This window comes from Symsagittifera roscoffensis, chromosome 2, assembly GCF_963678635.1.
Source record: "Symsagittifera roscoffensis chromosome 2, txSymRosc1.1, whole genome shotgun sequence".
Lineage (NCBI taxonomy): Eukaryota > Metazoa > Xenacoelomorpha > Acoela > Convolutidae > Symsagittifera > Symsagittifera roscoffensis.
The window spans coordinates 22,904,825-22,927,311 of NC_087063.1; the positions used below are offsets into that span (position 1 = coordinate 22,904,825).

At 34.5% G+C, this 22,487-nt stretch overlaps 2 protein-coding genes across 2 annotated transcripts in view; both read right to left on the bottom strand.

The window, feature by feature from the left end:
* The window catches only part of LOC134839339 (afadin-like), a 361,792-nt gene that overhangs the window by 69,290 nt on the left and 270,015 nt on the right, over positions 1 to 22,487 (bottom strand). The gene's annotated exons all lie outside the window — the stretch shown is intronic.
* LOC134839340 (serine/threonine-protein phosphatase 2A 56 kDa regulatory subunit gamma isoform-like) lies at positions 286 to 21,744 on the bottom strand. The gene is made up of 4 exons (XM_063854852.1): positions 20,415 to 21,744; positions 15,713 to 15,960; positions 4,905 to 5,079; positions 286 to 597 (listed from the first exon to the last, which is right to left on the bottom strand). Exons 1-4 carry the CDS (start codon positions 21,339 to 21,341, stop codon positions 391 to 393), a joined length of 1,557 nt encoding a protein of 518 aa, XP_063710922.1. The 5' UTR covers positions 21,342 to 21,744; the 3' UTR covers positions 286 to 390.

Here is a 22,487-nt window from a genome sequence, read left to right on the forward strand (position 1 = left end):
TACAAGGGGCTGATCTAGGATTTACTCAAGGATGGCGGGTTTAGAAAACTTTTGGTTAAGTGACCTTTTTTTCAGCGCACTCTTCAAAATGAGAACATACTGCAGCTGCAGAAAAAGTTACGACTGGTCGCCCAAAAAATGAAATTAGCGCGCCGAGTTGCCCTGGAAGCAGAGGCCTACATCAACACCCCTTGAAAGCTTTCGCCTCCCAAATTTCTATCCCAGGCATCAGCAACTTTCAGAGTTTTCCGAAATAACCGTCGCACTAAGTGTTAAATCAAGAGATATTGGAATCTACTTATATTAATTATTGAGCTACTAATTGATCAATGCAATAGATTATTTGTGATTTAGAAAATTGTTAGAAAAAGAAACATTATGTCATCTCTGTTATGACGTGAGAGTCTCGTCTTTTATCAGAGGCGACGGTGACGCTTTACTGTCCAATCCATTTTCCTTTTCGCTAGAATTTTCCAGACCTGATCTGATGAATCCATTGTTGTCTCCTCTGAAGTCGGGCAGAGACAGTTCGCTGGACTCGTCTAATAGCGCCTGATTGGGTTCGAAGGTGAGTCCGTTTTCGAGGAAGTTTGTGGCCTGAATCAGACACTTCATTTAAAGCAACCAGAAAATTGCCATTAAACAAATATACTGGTAAATACATTACTTTGCCAGTTGAAATTCAAAAATTCAAATTTTACACTTTTGCCAAAAAAGTTTGCCTTTTGAATTAAATTACAAATAATGTGCGAAGTAAAACAAAATGACATGCAGCTATTCAAAATGAACCTACCACCCATTGTAATACATCACGTAAATATTTAACCAACTATCTTGACTACGGAAAATGGCAGTATATCCTCTCCACCTGAAAGTCTTGAGAGACCTGCTGTTTTATAGGAGTATACAGACAAAAGGAATAAGCATTTTTTTTTTCGAAATTTATCACAGGTAATCACACAAAAAAGGACAACTATAACTACCAAAATGAATTAAAAACTGACGCTAATGCGGGATTTCTTCACAAAAAATGGGCTCCAAATAATGCGGTTGAAATTTTTTATACATCTGCCAAAATTGCCGTGATGTAAGTTTGCTTTTAATATTAAAACTGTTTCTAGGTGATTGAGAGCCACAAATTTTAAATATCACAAAGTAATAAAAACATCGCCAATAGAAAGTGAAATCTGAACTCACTGAATACAAGCAAAACAAAAATTGGTTGAATTTTTAAATATCTTTCAGCTTTCGAGCTTCGAAGAAACAAATAAATCATGTGAAAGCTCATTTATGATTGGGGCTTTTTTTAAACATCTAATCTCTTCGGAGAAAACTGGGTTGAAATGTAATTTTTTACACAGAGGCGAAGCGGAGCTTCCCACTACTTGCGATTCGGCAAAACAAAAAAATCATAAACGTCGAAAAAATGAAAAACGTTGAAAAAAGACTTGGTAAACCAAAACTTTCCTGTCTGGATAAAATACACCTATGATCCCCAGCTAAAACTGGTGGTACGTGTATGTTCTTAAATGAATTTGTTATAATGATGCGAGACGAAATGCGTAATTTCAAAACATAGCCAACTGACAGTTGGAAAAGAGAAATGAATGCAAGGAAACTGAAAAAAAAACGGACTTGTTTTTTTTTAAAACATTCAACTTTTGAATTTCGAAGAAAAAATAGATGGCCTAAAAAATCTTTGAATTTGGGGAATTTTATAATGATGGACACTTTTTTGTTAAAACTAACCCAACTTGAAAACTGCATCAATACGTAAACTTTTATTTCCTTGGGATAGATAATTTCCATTTTCAAAACTAAAAAACGATCAAATTTTTTGTGACCTTTACAATTTTGCTGTTCGATAGTGGAGTTTTGCTTCATTTAAACAATAGAAATGCACAGAACTTAACTTAAAAAGAAATCACAAGTCAAATCGCGAAAAATCAAAACTGAGCGTGAACAAATTTCAAAACTTTTTCCTGAAAAAAAAATCAGCAAGATCTTTATAAGAGTACTCAATACGTTCATTACTCTTAATAAGTAAGAGTGAATTTGGCAGGTGAAGTCGCCGCTTCTGCAGGAAAATTCTCGCAACCGATTCTTTGGATTGATCTTAGATTTGATAGGTAGTGTTTAAGAAAAACTTGAATACGGTCAAAAGTTCGAAAACATGGCTTTCCGAAATCCATAATTTTTTTCTGCAGAAGGTAGGTCGTGGCCGCTTAAGTAAAGATGACTCCCAAAAACGGGCTTCTCGATTGACGTTTGACCCGAGAATCGGCCCGGAAGTTTTCGAGTAAAGTCAAAAAGTTTCTACACAACGGTCAAAGTTTCACAATTTTGATTTGTTTGAAGGTAATAACTTTTTTTGAAAACTTAAAATTTACTATTTCCAAATTAAACAAACATGGCTGTACAGCTATTTGAAATTCAAGAACTTTCAATGATTGACACTTTTTCGATAAAATTGGCTCAATTTAAAAAAAACCTGGGTCAATAGGTAAATTTTTATTCCTCTAGGATATCTGAAAACACAATTCCACTTTGATAACTAGAAGTAGATCAAGTTTTTCGTGACCTTAAAGCTTTCGTAATTGGAGAGCGCAACTTAGCAAACTTTTAGATAATGAAATTGAATTGAGCTGAAATAGTGCATATATACCATGAAGCCATCATAAACTTAACCATTTGAAGATTTTTAGAGCATAGAGCATACCTTCATCGACATTTAAAAATAAAACCCACTTTCTGAGAATCAATCCCAGTTCTAATGCCATTTATACTTTCAAAATTAAAGAATGTAAGTTGCCTTTCTTATAGCAAATGATTTTGATACTCAACAAAAAAAAATCAGCAGTCGAATAGCAAAAATCACTGAGAGAAAACAAATTCAGCGTAAACGCACACATTTGATGTCAAAAGGCCTTCCCCATTATTTTACCAAACAAAATCAATTTCTGAACAAACAGATCACCACAAACCTTCATGCGTGGTTCACTTCGTTAATCTTCATCGAAACTTGGAAATCAAAATTACTTTCAATTATCGTGAAAACTGATTGGATCAAAAAATGTCTACAAATAAACCATACCAACTATAGTCCGACAATAAGAAATTTTTAATATCCGAAAAGCAAATCCTCTTATTTTGCTGTTGGTCTCCTTCCGTACCTCTACGCCACACATCCACGATGCCTTGAAGCTAAAGTGGTATTTGTAATATAATACTCTGTGTTAAAACCCTTAGCATAGCATTGGCTGTACTCAATAGCTGGATCAAAACGAACATTTTCAAAATGAACACATTTTGTCGCAACAACTGCATCGCAACAATATTTGCGACTTAGGTTGGAAAAAAAGAAAACTTCATAGGATAACACAAGCTATGCTTGTGTAATCATAGTAGCTTCCGCTTCAAATTTATCAAACTTTCTAACCACATAGAACCTCATAAACAATAAGGCTCCCATAGAGTTTGGAATCCATTGTGTAAAAAGGCCAAAGATCCAGTTACAATTTTCCGTTTGCAAGATTTAATAGCAGTTCATGGAACTTTTAATTATAACTGTTATTCTGTTCCCAGAACCTTAAATATTGTACAAGCAGTTTAATGTAGTTTAAACTATTTTGGCAATTTAATACTCAAAATAAAATCAATTTATTCTTTTATCGGCCGTATTTTGGCGACATAAATAGTAAGTCAAGCTCGTCAAGCTTCCCAAAAACTCAATTGAAGCCCATAAATTCAAATTTCTTGAGTTGTTTGCGATGATATTTCCATAGCAATAACACTTCTGAAACCCGTTATGATATACTGGCTAATTTATATCCTCAAAACATGATTTTTCAAATTTGTCTTGATTAAGTCCTTCTAAGGAGTTCAATTTATCATGTGTCAAAACTTCAACTCTTATATCTTAAAAACTTGCAGAGAAAACGACAAAAATGTGAAGAAAAAATTGTTCATTTGCTCGTTGAAATCAAAAAGTTGCAACATGTCTGTCTGGTGAATAAATATCTTTTTTAAATGTTTATTAGCAATGAAATAGCATTTATAAGCCTTTTAGGACCTTAATAAATATGTTCATTGCAAATCAACCAGACAAATCCTAAAAAGAGACAAACAATATACCGCGTTGATATGAAGACATGGCTCATTGCTACATTACATCGTCATATGCGTATTGATGTTCTATAATGGTTGCGTAGCTGTAGCACTTGAATTCGTTTGTATAGATAGAAAGCCCCTGACATAGCTCAATCATGTTGAAATACAGAGCATTGATACGTTATAAAAAGATTAATTATGGCAGCACTGGCTAAAAAAAATGAGATGTGTGATCACGCATAATAAAAATGGTATAAACATAGGATCCATTTAAAAAGAATAAAAGATGCGCCAAGTAACCCGGGCGACTTAGGAAGCACCGAGCCCCAAGACTTAATATTCGAGCATGCTTTTCGACGCACCCTTTGAGATAGAAGAGTGGTGAGAGGCCAACAAGCCAAAAATTTTTTACCATTCCAACAAGCCGAAAGTTAGTGTTATTCAACATGAGAAGTTGTCAGTTTGTTAGCAAATTATTACTTGATTCTGATGTAAATCTGGCTTCAAAATATGGTGGTTTTTCGACGAACATCCGCCAAACAGAGGAGTGCTATTTGGGATTGTTTAAACAGTGTCACGCTTTTACCACTGGAATGAAAAGCTTTGAGTTTACGAGGTGTGAAGAAATCAGATAAAGTATAAACAATTCGAAAAAAATTTAATAAATACCATCCTAAACTTCATTTGTGAGGAAATATGCATGATTTTCTTAACTGTTACGTAATTGTTAGATTGAACAAAGTATTTTGATTGATCCATAACACTGGTCCAACTCTGGAGTACTTTAATTGTACCTGAGGATTCTGTTTGGCAGCTTGTAAGATGTTAGTCCACGCAGTGTCTCTCTTCTGAAGAGCTTCTCTCTCCTTCCGCCTCTCCTCCTTATACTGTTGCACACACTCATCAAACAGACGCTGGTTCATCTCCATCAACAGCTTCAGTGCATTGTAGATCAGACCATGGATTGTCCTGAACATAGCTAGTAGTCAGAAATAATAATAAATATAGCCATCACACACGTGGAAAAGAAAAATACGGAGGAGAAACTAAATACCATTCTTGAATTTTGATGCATGTTTCGAGCTCAATCTACGAAATTCGTCTCCTCAAAGCGCTTAAATTTCAAGACACTTTTCAATATAATTAGCATGCAAGGATAGAGGTCACATCTGCAATCGCTGGTAGTAACTCGTCATAAAAATCTGCATATCTCGGAAACTAAGATGACTCAAGTACTCAATTATGGAGGCAAAATTTGTAACGAGGGGCGGATTTAGGGGGTCGGATGCTCCCCCTCACGGATTCCACCCCCTGCTGACCCAAAGGGTCCCCTTTGTACTATTTTGAGAAATCCATATTTGGTGACGGACCTTGAAAAGTTTCTGAAGGCGCCAATGTAAACTAATTTTGATGGGGCAGCGCGCGCCTAAAAAGTGCGATTTTTTGGTCAATATTTTCCAATAAGTACCTAAAAAAGACCCTGTTCTAATTTGATCAAAACAGGGTCTTTTTAATGCTTTGGGAGAGTTCGGTATATCAATTTGGTCGACCTAAAAAAAGTCGACAATTTTTTGAAAATCCGCTCCTCGAGAAAAACCTAGATCCGGCCCTGTTTGCAACCACTTATATTACCATGAGATCCCCCCACTATAGGGTTGGAGTTTCACTTTTTCCATTTTTTTAATTCAAGCTTTTGTGAAAATTTTGAAAAGTCAAAACTTGAAAACAAAAGGGAATTCAGCAGTGACATTTGGAGGAAAGATTCGCAACCTCTGAGACTACCCTGTCAGCACCCCGCTACAGAGTTGTGAAAATCCAACTTTGAAACTTTTTAGATCTGTTTTTTGAAACTCAAAAAAAATCAAAACAAAAACGTCATTTCTCGGAAACTAAAACCATTAGCAACCCCTGAGGCATCCTGAGAGCATCCAAGTACAAGATTGGGAACTCAAAATTTTGTGGAAGTTTTCTGAATAAATCATAAAAAACGTCTTATCCCAATACCTAAGCAGTCGAATTTGAGCAGTCATAATTAGAAGAAAGATTTGCAAGCCCTGACCTGACAGCATCCCACTATTGGGTTGATAATTTCAAACTTAGTGAAATAAACATTGAATTCAAACCGGAAACTCAAAAAATATTCATAAGCATTGCAATATAGGATACAGCTTAAACATGCAAGAATAATACGTTGAAAAAGCTTAAACATGACGAGGTAGTGAAACCGGCATTTAAATATATAACAGATTAAACCAACTCGCAAAAAGTGGATCGTGTAAATGTTTCAAAAAATTTGACCCAATGTGAAAAAACTGCATAAATGGGTCAACTTAAACTAGAAACAGACAAAGAGAAAAATCAGTGTTCGTTAAAAGTTTCGCTAACATTTAGAAAGCACAAACAAGAATAGCAATGTTCCAACAACATTCAAAAAAACTACAGAAAAATTCTTCAAATTGATTTTCTAACATTTTTGCGCAAAAATTTTTGCGCAACACTGACAACTTTTTAACACCGAGGCGAAGTTGAACTTCGCATACACAAGCAAAAATATGACCGATAACGCTACTGAATGAGTAAAACTTTGTGTGATGCAAGCCAATTATGACGCATAGCAGTACCAGTCAATTTAAAAAAAGACATTTACCAAATAACATGCCTCAATTTATAGGGCGGATGCATTTTATCGAGCGTAAGAAAAATTTCATTAAAAAATGAGACCCTGCCAAGCTTCGAACCCCCTTATTTTGCTGCGGGTCTCTTTCCCTAACTCTAAGCTACAGATCCATGATACCTTAGAGCTAAAAGGCTATTTGTAATATAATAGTCTGTGTTCATATCTTTAGCATTGCCTGTACTTAGTAGCTGGTTATTGATCAAAATGAACACTTTCAAAATGAACACTTTCAAACGAACACTTGGTTTAATCTCCTAGCTCTCTACGCAAATATTCAAAAAAGAAGCAGCCAAGAGCCTTGTACCCTTTGAGCTATATTACAAACATTCAAAACAAAACAAAAAACGCCGAAAAATCAACTTAAAAACCACTGTTAAAATATCACTTGTGCAAAATTTTGCAGGTGGTAAATAAGCAGAAAAGATTGGCTAGACGCTCGACACCACGGAGCCGGAAAAAAATGGTGATAAAAACTTAGAGCTACAAAAATTTATTAAATTACAAATTTTATAACACACAAAGCATGTAAAGCTTTGTTTGCTCGGCAAACGACGTATTATGAGACAACCGAGCCGATTTAACATGAGCCGAAATCTTTCAAGGCGAAGACACCTTGAAAAAAAAATTGAATTTATAAAATCTTGAACTCTGTTACCTTTATCATTACAAATGTCAGATATGGTATTTAAAAAAAAACTAAATTAACTGAAACTGCAAATAAGTGCGTGCTGCGAGAAAAAACCCGACAAACCGAGCAGACACATGGTAGTCTGAAACTGAGACTAAAAAAAACTTCCAGTGCGCGAAAAAATATATGTATCGCACGACTCCAGGCCTTTGTCTAACCCAGCATAAGCGCAACCTCAAAACTAACAGACAAAAACAGACACTTGATTTCAATTTGATATAAACCAAGAAACCTATTGATTCACTCTCGAATAAATTGTAAACTTGAAAAAGTCTGTTACGATTTGATAACGCAAAGCGTAAAAACTGCCATGAAAGTTCAACCAGACGAAGTTCAACTCAGTTGAAAATTAAAAAAAAAAACGTGAGAAAAAAAACAGCATCTTTTGAAACATTTTTGTCAATTTCCCTAACCTCAATAAGGAATGACCTTGAATCGATTTGTGATGAAATGCGAAGTGTCATCACTTTTAAAAAAAACTTAAAACAACTATGCTCTAACAAAAAGTGAGATGCTACTTTGCCAAAAGTTCAGTTTAAAGGACAACTAGAAGCCATGCAGCCAAAAAAAGAAACTCAAAATTTCATTCCTAACGGAAACTTTTGGTGCATAAAATCTAACAGCAGACAAAGCTATATCTACGGTGCTGAAAGTAAAATCATAACAAAATCTTCATATGCCTATCAAAATGGCGCTGACACTTTGATAAAAAAATGACACAATTTGAGAAAACTGAACCGATAGGTAATTTTTATATTCCGCTGGAAAATCTGCAATTTAAAAGCCACTTTCAAACAAAAATTCAATCACGGTTTTCATAACTGTACACATTTGCTGTTATATAAAAGAGTTTGACATTTTTCAACTTGACTTTTTAAAGAAACTGAATTTTAAAGAAACTGAAAAAACCTTACGTCAAACCGCGAAAAATCAAATTTGAGCGCGAACAAACTAAGACTTTTTCCTGTTAAAAAAATACCATAAAAATCACCAATACCTATTTACGAATACTCAATGCGCTAACTACTCTTGAAAACACGGCAAGAGAGCTGACAAAAATCAATCAAAATCCAAACTCCCGACAATAAAAAAACAAATATATTTTTAAAATCTATGTTTGTAATTTCGACTCGAGATGCAAACCCGAGCAAAAATTATCATGACCGGTTAAAGTTAAAATGAACCGAATTTCAGTCACCCTGTGATCAAAACTATTTATCGGAAAAACGAGTCGGTCACCGGTTGTAATACGTTAGCTTTTCACCAGCTAGAAAGCGGCAAAAGTCTCGGAAGCTTTTAATACAAAAACTCAAATTTTGCGTGTAAAAATTTGAAATGTAATAAGCTTTAAGTCAAAAACCCTGACTTTGCATTCAATACAAAGGAAAGCACCAAGCCAATTTTGTATAAATTATGTGTTTCAAAAATTTCGCATTACATGTGCTGGAAAGCTTCTGAAAAAGCGTTTTTTTATGTATAGTCGTATGAAAAAACTAAGTTTTTTCGCTTCAATAGATGAATTTAAAAAGCATCAACTGTGATAACTCATTACAACGCCAAGATAGTATTTGAACAAAAATATAGCCTTTTGATTCAAAAATGCCATGTAAGGTAGCACTTATAAAGAAGCACTCTAAAATGCCCCTAAAAAGACGATTTATTTGCGATTTTGTTTCCGAAATTTCTCAATTCGTGTAATCTTCAACCTAATGAAAAAAATCCTATTTTTAGTCGTACATTCAGGTTCAATGAAAAGCTTCATTTAGGTCGCTGTATTGCTTTCAGGTCGCCTTTTCGAAGGTTTTCTGAAATTTATCCAAATCAGTTTTTTTCATTGATTTTTCCTCAGCACCCGACAATTCTCTGTGAAAATGAAGGAACACAGTCGGAAGGATGTCCCATTGTCTTACACTTGGAGAAGCGAGGAAGCGCTCAGAATGCCACGATGGAAGGAAGACTTGATCGACACCTCAGATCATCACCTCAGTAATCTTATGGCTCTTGAAATGCTCTTTATTTAGCCAGCAAGGAGGAAATCAGAAGAGACAGCCCACTTTTTTCTTGCGAAGCATCATAAATACCATGTGTCACAGCTGGCGGTTCCTAACCTTTTATTAACATCACTTTCGTGAGTAGCATTTAATAGCCGAGGATGATTTTCCTATTCGAAAAGATTTAGAGGAATTCTTTTCACTACTTGAGGCTGCAGAATTTCATCACAAAAAGTTTTGTTCGCAAATTCCAATTGTTATTAAATTCGACATTTGGACAAATACGTATTTCTAAAGACATTTGATTTGTCTGCGTAGTTAAGCTTACGAAACCATTAGTTAAACCATAAGGTTAATGTTTTTGTTAGCTAGGAATAGTATTATCTTTTATTGAGCAAAATAAAATTTTTGAACTCGGTTACCTGTATCCGTATGAAAAATAGATATGGTATTTAAACAAAGCTAAACAAGCTGAAACTGCAAAAAAAAAGCGTGCTGCGAGATATAATCCGACAAGACGAGCAGACACATGTAGTCTGAAACTCAGATTTAAAAAGCAGAAAATTTACAGTGCGCAAAAAATTATGTATTGTACAACTCCAGGCCTTTGTCTACCCCAGCATAGGTGCAACCTTCAAAATTATTAGACAAAAACAGACACTTGATTTCAATTTGATACAAACCAGGAAACCTATTGATTCACTCTCGAATAAATTGTAAATTTGAACAAGTCTGTAAAAATTTGATAACGCAGACAACCATACATAACGCAGACAACCATACTCTTGAAACCCAAGCAAAACTCAAAATCTTTCAAAGGAAAAAAACTCATTTTTTCGTCCGGGATATAAATTGTTGAGGATTGAAATGTCTGCGTCATGAAATGTATGGTGTTAATTTGAATGTCGTTAAAAAATTTAAACACCAAATCGATTCTCACCAAATCAAACACCAATTCTGTTATTTATTGAAAAAAGAATATCATATTTGACTCAAGATTTTTTTGTAGATTGAAGACATAAACAGTTTCATTATACTAATCAAAACTAAGATAGATACCAATCAACACCATCAAATGTCTATTTCTGTCTAATCACTGTTTTCATTTGGGAAAAATTGCTAAATAAAATCATAATACGGTTATCCCCTGTGTGATGTCGGAACACAAAGAAAAAATCAGTTCTCAAGCGTAGAATGTTTCACTAACCACAATTATTTAGAAATATTTATAATTTTATTAATTTTTGTCATTTTTGGAATGAAAATGAACCGAATTTCAGTCACCCTGTGATCAAAACTATTTATCGGAAAAACGAGTCGGTCACCGGTTGTAATACGTTAGCTTTTCAACAGCTAGAAAGCGGCAAAAGTCTCGGAAGCTTTTAATACAAAAACTCAAATTTTGCGTGTAAAAATTTGAAATGTAATAAGCTTTGAGTCAAAAACCCTGACTTTGCATTCAATACAAAGGAAAGCACCAAGCCAATTTTGTATAAATTATGTGTTTCAAAAATTTCGCATTACATGTGCTGGAAAGCTTCTGAAAAAGCGTTTTTTTATGTATAGTCGTATGAAAAAACTAAGTTTTTTCGCTTCAATAGATGAATTTAAAAAGCATCAACTGTGATAACTCATTACAACGCCAAGATAGTATTTGAACACAAATATAGCCTTTTGATTCAAAAATGCCATGTAAGGTAGCACTTATAAAGAAGCACTCTAAAATGCCCCTAAAAAGACGATTTATTTGCTTCCGAAATTTCTCAATTCGTGTAATCTTCAACCTAATGAAAAAAATCCTATTTTTAGTCTTACATTCAGGTTCAATGAAAAGCTTCATTTAGGTCGCTGTATTGCTTTCAGGTCGCCTTTTTCGAAGGTTTTCTGAAATTTATCCAAATCAGTTTTTTTCATTGATTTTTCCTCAGCACCCGACAATTCTCTGTGAAAATGAAGGAACACAGTCGGAAGGATGTCCCATTGTCTTACACTAGGAGAAGCGAGGAAGCGCTCAGAATGCCACGATGGAAGGAAGACTTGATCGACACCTCAGATCATCACCTCAGTAATCTTATGGCTCTTGAAATGCTCTTTATTTAGCCAGCAAGGAGGAAATCAGAAGAGACAGCCCACTTTTTTCTTGCGAAGCATCATAAATACCATGTGTCACAGCTGGCGGTTCCTAACCTTTTATTAACATCACTTTCGTGAGTAGCATTTAATAGCCGAGGATGATTTTCCTATTCGAAAAGATTTAGAGGAATTCTTTTCACTACTTGAGGCTGCAGAATTTCATCACAAAAAGTTTTGTTCGCAAATTCCAATTGTTATTAAATTCGACATTTGGACAAATACGTATTTCTAAAGACATTTGATTTGTCTGCGTAGTTAAGCTTACGAAACCATTAGTTAAACCATAAGGTTAATGTTTTTGTTAGCTAGGAATAGTATTATCTTTTATTGAGCAAAATAAAATTTTTGAACTCGGTTACCTGTATCCGTATAAAAAATAGATATGGTATTTAAACAAAGCTAAACAAGCTGAAACTGCAAAAAAAGCGTGCTGCGAGATATAATCCGACAAGACGAGCAGACACATGTAGTCTGAAACTCAGATTTAAAAAGCAGAAAATTTACAGTGCGCAAAAAATTATGTATTGTACAACTCCAGGCCTTTGTCTACCCCAGCATAGGTGCAACCTTCAAAATTATTAGACAAAAACAGACACTTGATTTCAATTTGATACAAACCAGGAAACCTATTGATTCACTCTCGAATAAATTGTAAATTTGAACAAGTCTGTAACAATTTGATAACGCAGACAACCATACATAACGCAGACAACCATACTCTTGAAACCCAAGCAAAACTCAAAATCTTTCAAAGGAAAAAAACTCATTTCTAAATTCCTTTAGAAAATTACTTAAGAAACAAAAGCATCTTTTGAAACATTTTTGCCAATTTCTACAACCTCAATATGCAATGACCTTGATTCGATTGATGATGAAATGCGAGGTGTCATCACTTTGAAAAAATTCAAAACAAGTATGCTCAGCTCTAACAAAAATTGAGATGCTATGCTGCCAAAACTTAATTTTAAAGGACAAATAGAAGTCATGCAGCCAAAAAAAACAAGAAACTCAAATTTTCATTCCTAACGGAAACTTTTGTTGCATAAAATCTAACAGCAGACAAAGTTAGAACTGACCCCATATGAGAAAACTGAACCGATAAGTAATTTTTTCCGCTGAAATATCTGCGATTCAAAAGCCACTTTCAAACAAAAATTCAATCACATTTTTCATGAACTTTACACTTTTGCTGTTAGATAGTAGAGTTTGTCATCTTCTCAACTGAACTTTAAAGAGAAACTGAACTTAAGAAGAAATCATAAGTCAAACCGCGAAAAATCAAATTCGTTTTGAGTCTGACCAAACTAAGACTTTTTCCTGTACAAAAATTAACATAAAAATCACCAATACCTATATAAGAATATTCAATACGCTCATGACTCTTGAAAACACGACAAGAGACCTGACAAAAACTCGATCGAAATCCAAACGCCCGACAAAAAAAACAATTTCGGCTCCAGATGCAAAAATAATTTTGCATTTTCGGCTCCAGATGCAAACCCAATGCAATAGAAAAGCTATTTAGATAGATGCAGAAAAACTATAACCCCTTAAAATTAAAATGAATCAAATTTCAGTCACCCTGTGAGCAAAATTATTTACCGGAAAAATAAGTCTGGCACCGGTTGCAACACGTTAGCTTATCACAAGCGAGAAAGCGGCAAAAGACTCGGGAGCTTTTAATACAAAAACTCAAATTTGCATGTAATAATTTGGAATGTAATAAACTTTAAGTTAAGTCAACCACACTGACTTTTCATTCAATAAATTGGAAAGTATCAAGACAATTTTTGTATAAATTATGTGTTTCAAAAAATTCGCAAGATATAATGCGCTGGAAAGTTTCTGAAAAAGCGTTTTTATTTATGTACAGTCGTATGAAACAACTAAGTTTCTTCGCTTCAACAGATGCATTAAAAAATTATCAACTGTGTTAACTCATTACAACGCCATTATGGTATTAAACACCGATTCAGCCTCTTGATTCAAAAAATGCCATATGAATTAGCACTCATAAAGAAGCCGTCTAAAATGCCACTTAAAGTAGCACTTTTATTTGCGATTTAGTTTCCGAGATTTCCCAATTTGTGTAATCTTCAATCTAATGAAAAAAGAAAAAATATATCCTTTTTATTTGTTCATTCAGGGTCAACGAATAGCTTCATTCGGGTCGCTGTCTTGTTTTTAGGTCGCCACTTTTGAAGGTTTTCTGAAATTTATCCAAATCAGTTTTTTTATGATTTTTCCTCAGCACCCGATAAAATTCTGTGAAAATGAAGGAACACAGTCGGAAGGATGCCCCGTTGTCTTCCACTTGGAGAAAAGAGGGACCGCTCAGAACGCCATCATGGAAGACTTGATCGACACCTCATATCATCACCTCAGTAAGCTTATGGCTCTTGAAATGCTCTTTATTTAGCGAATGACACCAAGGAGGAAATCAGGAGCCAGCCCACTGTTTTCTAGCTTGCTAAGCATCATAAATATTATGTGTCACAGCTTGCGGTTCCTAATCTTTTATTAACGTGACTTTGTGAGTAGTATTTAATGGCGGATGATGATTTTCCAAATCGAAAAGATTTAAAAGGAATTTTTTTTTACTATTCGAGGCTGCAGATTTTTATTACAAAAACTTTTGTTCGCAAATTCCAATTGTTTTTAATTTGACATAAGGACAAATACGTATTTCTAAAGATATTTGTTTAGTAGTTAAGCTTACGAAACCAATCGTTATACCATAAAATTGGTGCTTTTGTTAGTTGGGAAAAATAAAGGCAATTTTATGTATTATCGTTTATTGAGCGAATTAAATTCGTTGAATCAAATTGAGTTCAAGATTAGGCTACAAGTGGGCGCTTTATGTTCTCTTAGCGCACCTTGACCATGATTGTGTTTTACATAAGTGTATTAGAAATAATAGTAAATTGAATAAATACTAGATGATTACCGATATTGTAAAACATGCCGGAGAAATCAATTTCATACATTTTTCAAAGGATTGAAATAACTAATTAACTTTTTTAAATTCTTTGAGTTTCATGATTCTAAATTAAAATTTTCAGCAGTAACATTCTGGTGACCAATTGGGCCTTTCTTGTTTTCGCGAGCAAAATTATTTTTTGATATCATAACCTCCAATCTGGTTATAAAAATCTGATAAGTAATGGCTATTTGAATGCAATCTAATGGTGGCAGTTAATGTACGTACAAAAGAATTAGGCTTGATACCTTAAGGAAGCTGGGAGACATGGACAGAAAAAACTCAATAAAGATATCGTATTTAAGTGTGGTAAACTTAAACTCAAAAATATCCATACTCAAAATCTCTAAACAGATGAAAAGCTTAGCTTCGCGCAAATTGCGATTCCACAAAAACATAGCATTTGTAGGCAAGCAGCCAAAAAATAAGACGGAAGCCACAATTCGAAATCTATATTTAAAAAAAAATCGCAAAATACTGCATCGACAAAAAGTAGCAGCTGAGTCAATATCACGTGGGTAAACACACCAGTTGAGCCGAAAACGTTTTACTCCCCATTCCTCCTGAATTACACATTAGTCTATTTTTGCCCTTCAAGAGACGCAAAATGAGGCAACTAAGTCAATTTAGCATACGCTGAAATCATTTAAGCAAAAAAAAAATGGTAAGTTAATTAAACGAAATCTGAGTTCGTAAACTTACACATTGATGACCGACTTTGATATGTAGTTTAAAAAAGGCTTGAATCAATGAAACTAATGTTTGGAAAAAAACAATTTACTCAACAGGATATTTAACCGATAGCAGAGGGAGATCCGGATGTCAGTAGAGAACATAGAAAGATCTTGTGTTTTCAGGGGACAAGTGAGAGCCAGTCAGCGCTGCTGGCGATGAATCAAAGACAACTTACTTTCAATATTGAAATTGAGATTTTAAGATGTCATTTCGCTTGTTATGCTTCTAACAAAAAGTTTACTTCATAGCAGAACAAAAATTGTTCGAAACCTCCGAAATAACTAGACTGAGAATTTTTCCTCGAACGCTAACTTTATTTCATTTTAGATTAAAGCGTTGACAAACCTTGTACAACCTTTTTCTAACACTTGGCTAGAATATGAGTGGATAATACTGACTTGTTCCAATGTGTTTTGGAGTGTGCGTAGAGAGGTGGGAAGAGGATAGGCATGAGTGTCTGTGCATTGTCCTGCACCAAATGCATGATGTACTCGTTGTTGAAGAAGTAGAGAGCCCTCTCGGCAACTTGGAAGTGCGCACTGCACACACACCTCGCCAGCTGGCGTCCCACTGCAGTCATTACTTTCTGGAACTCAGTAGCATCCACTATGTCCAACATCTCTTCCAGTTCATTCAGAAACATCACCTACAACAAACAAACCTTACTGGTAACAGGGCCAAGCCCTGAATGTCGTCCCAACTGCCTGTTAACTAATTTTGCTCAACAAATTACATGAAAAAAAAATAAATCTGACTCTTTCGATCTTTAAAATTTAAACAAAATGCATCTGGTAACGCATAATTTGGACCAAATATACAGCGCCGATTTGAATTAACCGGATAAAACGCACAAAATTGGAAACTTCACAGGCGTTTTTCTATATTTAGGTTGAAATTAGACACAGATGCGAAGCTGAGCTTCGCGCCACTTGCGATGCAAAAACGAACGATAGTTATTAAAATCAGATAAAAGTTGAAAAAATTCAAAACCTTCACAAAATTGTTTCTGTGATTTTTTTTTATAAAACTAACGATCCAGTGCATAACTTTCTGCTTTCTAAATTATTATCCCATGTCATTAAACTTTAAGCAACACAAACATTTGAAATCTATTTAATCGGTGATAAAGATTTGAATCGAAACTGCTTTACGATCGAAAGAAGCTCTACAAAGAAGCTCAAGGCGGAAAAGCTTTGCAGAACGCAAAATAGTGATGACATTTTGTAGCAGTAGTAAAACGAAGTTTTATTTTTAGAAAAAACGATTGAAAAAATGCTGTAAAATGCATCAGTAAATTTTTTGCCGAAAAGTTACATTTTGATCTTCCCAATCCAACTTTTGAGTAGGACAGGCTTTTAAAAAAATCAAGTTTAAATATTGACGCAGACACTATGCTTACACATAATACAGAGCAACATGAGAATAAGATCATTATTAAACACGCGATTAAGTATTATTTATATTTTCAGAAAAACAAAAACCAATATAACTCCAGTATAGGTCGAAATAATGAACAAGAGATAAAGCTGATTCAGCAATACAGATAAAGATAAGAATAGACAATCAACCAGGTTTCGAAACTCACATTTTCTACAATTGTTAATCCATAAAAAGATCATAAGATATAAGAGCCACAGTTGTTGTTTTTATAAGCTCAATTTATAATACGCAATGAGTGACCAGTGATCCCTATGATCAATCAACCCTAGTTTAACAAAGTATTAAAACTTTTTTCGAAAACAAAAACAAGATTTTTCTCCAAAACGAAGTAAGTATCGGTTGTCAATTATTGAAGCTATAAAGAAGACTTAGCGGATTAAACAAAACTAGATAACAGTTAAAACAAATTATTACTTTAGAAAGTTTTTTGAAAATCAGAGTATTTTTTCTTCTGCATGGAGTACCGGGTGTGTTTTTCTAAATAATACAATGATTTATAAATCAAGCCGATTCACCAAAAGAGAAGATCATATTGACAAAGTTATCAACGGACACTTAAATCAAAGATGGAAATTAGAAACAAAAAACGCCATATTGACGTTCTGGAGAAAATGAAAAGAAAAGGTAGAAACGACTGCAAACATTATATTGTGAAAAACATACACAAGAATAACTCATTGCAAAGCCAAAAGAATAAAAGAAAAATCAGTGGAATATTCTTTCAAAACTACGTCTTAAAAAGATATACCACCGGAAAAACTGTTTGTTGATTAATAGAAAGTAACAAGTCATTGAAAAGTTTCAGTATTAAAAATTAAGATTTAATGGTTGCGAAGATTTTCACAGAAAAAGTAGTGCGAAACTTTTTCGAAAAAAAAAATAAAAAGGAAACAAACCATTGCAAAGATTGTAAAAGGATACAAAAAAGAACAATTCACTGCAAAGCTTTTGTGGGAAAAAAAACAGAAAATATTGACAGCAAAAGAAAAACAAATTGCTAGAGAAAGCTTCTGATTACGAGGCACCTTTCAGAATTTGATACCTTTCAGAACATTTTATATTAAAAAAAAAACAGAACTCCGCGAAAAACAGGAAAGGTGGTGAAATTTAAATAATGATTAAAACGATAAGCCCAATCAGCAGTACAGAGAATAATAAGGAGAATCGTATCAGTTAAAACTTAATTGAAATTTGGATTTTTTTTTTAAAATCCAAAAAATCAAAAAGGCGCAGTTTCTTGAAAATGTAGAAATCTGAGGTTAATTATCCCGCAAAGAAAAACCTACAACTGTTAGTTGCATTCAGAAAAAGCTTGAATTCAAGAAGACAAAATCACTGCAAAAAAATAAAAACAAAAAAACAAGTATCACTGCCAAGTTTTTTTCTAAAATACAAAAAAAAACGAAACAATGCAAAGCTCTTAAAAAAGACAACACGGAACTATTTTGAATGACATATTTTAACGTGGAATTTTGGAACAGTTTTTTAAAAGAAGTAAATCGAAATCAGCAAAGTTTCTTTTTAAGAAAAATATATAGAACTGCTGCACTGTTTTTTTTTAAAATCAATTGAAGAAACTTTTTAAGGAAAAAAAAACAAAACGAAACTTGGAGAAAACGTTTTTTACAGTGATTTTTTTTAAATAAAAAACCTCTTGGAAACAAAAACAGTAAGAGTTGTTTTTAAAAAACTATCAAAAAAAAAATTTTGTTAAAAAAAATGTGAAGTTGCGAAAGGCTTCGACATGAAGAGAGCGTGTTTTTAAGAATCATGTAAATGTGCCTTAATCGTGGGACAAAGGAAAAACTCATTTAAAAATGAATTTTTATTTTTGGGAAAAAATTAGTTGAAATTAAAACTGAAAACAATACATCGCGTTTACAATATTAATTTCAACGCTTTTAGCAGAAGTCTTCCAACTGGTAAAATCAATTATTTCCTGCCAACATTCTTCTATCGAATTAAACTTGATCCGAATAAAACTCTATCGAAAAAAACTCGCTAGTCATAGGCCCTCGTAGTCGGTTCATTTACCTTTCTTGTACTTGTTCACTTCACGGTTATTGATTCTACTAACTGTCTATTACCTGCATACATACCAGTCACAGAGCAGCATAGAGGCTTTTCAGACAGCGGACAACAAACTGAGCCCATGCAGAGTAACAAGTGCAAAAGTTGAGGAGGGGGTTCAGCTTCCAAAAGAAAAACTAAATCCCGACATCAAGAAAAGCTGCAAAGATTATTACCAAGCATCAAAAAAAATGCTCAAAATATTTCGCATTAACGTTTTTTGCAAAGCATCATTTAGTTCAGACACGCATGCTTAACTAAACACAATGTGATTAGGCACAAAACCGATGCTTAATAAAAACCCGCAGGCTAGTAGTAGCGTTTCATTATATTCGCAGAGCATAGCTATTTAAATATCGAACATAGCTGAACCATGAAGATAAAACGTAAAGTTCTTAAAAATGTCAACATAGGTATTTCTTAAATAGGGCTGGCAATGTCTCACTCCATTAAAAAATATATAGATTGCAACAAAAGCCCAAAAATACGGAACAAAATTACATGCACCATTAGAATTCTCGAGCTTAGTCGTCTCAAGCATGGTTGTAGGAGTATCCTAAAGACAGCTGAACCTTCAAAAAAGTCGAGCTACGAAAACTAATAACTAGCCGGGCAAAAAACAGACGGACGATAATCCGAGACAGCACGAACAAAACAAGTTTGTAAAAAAACCGGCTGAAATTGAACTATAAGTCTGAGCCATCATATCTAGTGCGGCTACCAAGCGGTAACAAAGCCAAAAAAACAGCAGAAACCCGAAAAAAAACTAAGTCGAAAAAATTCAGGAAAATTTTAACTGGAAAAAGTCCTTTTTAAGCCCTCTTCCCTAAGAACTCATACACACTCAGTCATCAAATGACGCAAAAATCTTTTTTCAGTCATCAAATGACGCAAAAAAAACCACTAGCGAAGCGAGTTGGTAAAATTACAACTAACATAAAAAACAAATGCTCAAAACAAGTCTGTTGTAACAGAAAGGAGAAAGGCCTAGTAGATGAAGGAATCCAGGAGATGAGCACTTTGATTAAAGTTATTTACGGGAAAACAAATCTAGTGCCCGATTGCAATACCCTTGCTTATCGCAAAGGTATAAAAAGCAATGCGAACAAAATTTGCTGAGAATTTCGCCAGAATTAGTATGGTGCAATATATTTTGCGGTGCAATTTTAAGATTAAAACAATAAAACTGTTCAAAATACCGTGTAAATTGTTAAGCAAACAATATCACAGTCAACCTTTTTTGTAGCCCAGCAAAAATAAAGAGAAGTATGATCTCCGAAATTTTGTATAATTAAACAATTTCTGCGTGATAGCCAAAACATATCATATTTACACTCTAAAATTCTAACTTTTTTTATTTAATAAAAATTTTGACACTTTTTGCGTAATTTTTGGGTTTCTACCCTTCATAAAATTTGTTGGACACAAAAAATAGGTCCATTTTGATATAGTTTGCAGCGTATCTTTTGCGTAATTTTGAGTGAAACAAGTTTAAAAAATGATTCATGCCACCTAAAGAGCAGTATTAAGTTATATTGCCAACTATTTGGTATAAACTGCATTTCATTTTCTTTGACGAGTCACACTAACCTCTTTCGGTGAGTGAGTTTTCGGCCAAAACTTTAACAAAGCAGCAACCACGGGCTGCGTAAGACTACTGTCTTTTTCCAGAAACTGTACAATGCAATAAGCTAGCTGGGGATGATAAACCGAAAGACTCTTAGCTTTGTGCAGGGGCAGCAGCACCTTAAGCAGAAATACTTTGTGTTCCTCTTTTAGAGGCATGAAGAAACCGTTGATTATGCTGCCCAGAATTTCTAATAGCTCCGCTACGCCATTGTGGCGCTCTGTTTCATAGATGAATCTGTAAAACGTGTGATTAATCTGCTTTCGTATAAAAGCACGGAGACCCAGCATCTTTCCATAGATTCTGTGCAATGTTGTCTTTAACAGATCTCTTTCTCTGGGATCCTCGCTGTCGAATAGCTCCAGAAGTTGCGATACAAACTGTTGATCAATATGTTTCTTAGCCGCATTAGCTGAAAAATCTGGGCTTTCTATGAAGCGAAGCAACAGTTCATAAACAATCTGCAAATGGGGCCACGCTGCCTCTAGACTCGGCTCATCTTCTTCCGGGTCAAATTCGGCTCCGCTTGGGTTACTCGGAGGAGGAAGTGTTCGGAAGAGATTACAGCTGAACATTCGAACAGCTTCGGCGTAAATAGTTTCAGTGAGAACATTCCTGTTTTGTGAGAAGTACTGAACAAGTTCGTTTAGCGTCGCTCTTTTAGCTTCTTTGTGTTTCAACTCACTTAAAGGATTAGCGCTGAAATCAAAAAGAACGCTACAGAGACGCAATTTCTCTACAACTAATTTCTCGCGTTCATCTGCACCATTGGTTTCTGTTAGAAGCGGAAGCTTGACAAACTCCCTCTCTTGAATCGAACCCACATCCGTTTCACTGGTACCATTGGTAGCCTCTTTGGCGCTTTTCTCCTTTTTTGATTTTGTCGGCATACTTTCGGTTTCTTCTGATTAGTCACTCGGGTTTACAAGTAAAGATTATCATCGCACAGGAGGTACAAGATAAATCTATTGTCATATCTCATATTCGGATTAGCAGCACATTGATCGAAGTTATTCTATTAGATCATTTATCTGCAGCAACCTAATCCTAAAAAATACAATTGCATAAAATATTTATTGGTAAATCAGATGGTCAGAAATTGTTGTTAACCCAAGTTACTACACTAGTCCTTCATCATGTCACCCGGTCGAAAAACCAATGGAATTTCATGAATTAGGGGAAAACTAACGCATAACATGGAGGAAGTAATAAGAATTTTAAAATATTAATTCAAACGTTTTCGCACATTTTGTGCATCATCAGGATTAAAAGTTTCTTTACAAAATTTACAAAACGATCAAAGATCTGAAAAATTGAGAATCATGTCAAAATATGCTCAACATTTTTTGACCAATCAAATTTAAACAACTGTAACTACATAAATTACGTAACCATTAATAACATTTCTGTTATTACCGTCAGTTGTTCAGGAAAGCAAAAGGATCAGTGTTGTAAGGCTGCAAACAAGGCTAACTCATTTCTAGGAATGATCAGGCGAACCTTGGAGTATAAGAAGGATATTCTACTGCCCTTGTACAAGACCCTAGTTAGACATTTGCTTGAGTATTGTGGACCAGCTTGGAGACCGTAACTGAGAAAAGGACATTACTATTACTGAGAAAGTACAGTGCCGATTTACTAAAATGAATTCTGGTTTCAAAAAATTTTCTTATGCGGAGCGACTGCGTAAACTTTCTTTAACAACTATGGAGACGCGATTTTTACGAAATGATCTTATTTTGGTTTACAAAATCTTGACCGGAAAGGTAGACATTGATCCTGGGATATTCTTCGTTGAAAACTGGAATACGAATCTGAGAGGTCACAAATTTAAGCTTACGAAATCAAAGTTCCACCTGACTAGAACAGCACACTCATTTTCTCGACGCATTATCAATTGCTGGAACTCTCTCCCAGATTGGGTTATAAATGCAGAGACGCTTTGCGATTTCAAAAAGGAGTTGCAACAAGTGCAACCCTTCAATTCTTCCGGTATAATGGCTTATGCCGCTTCTGGGCAAGCCAAATTAATCATT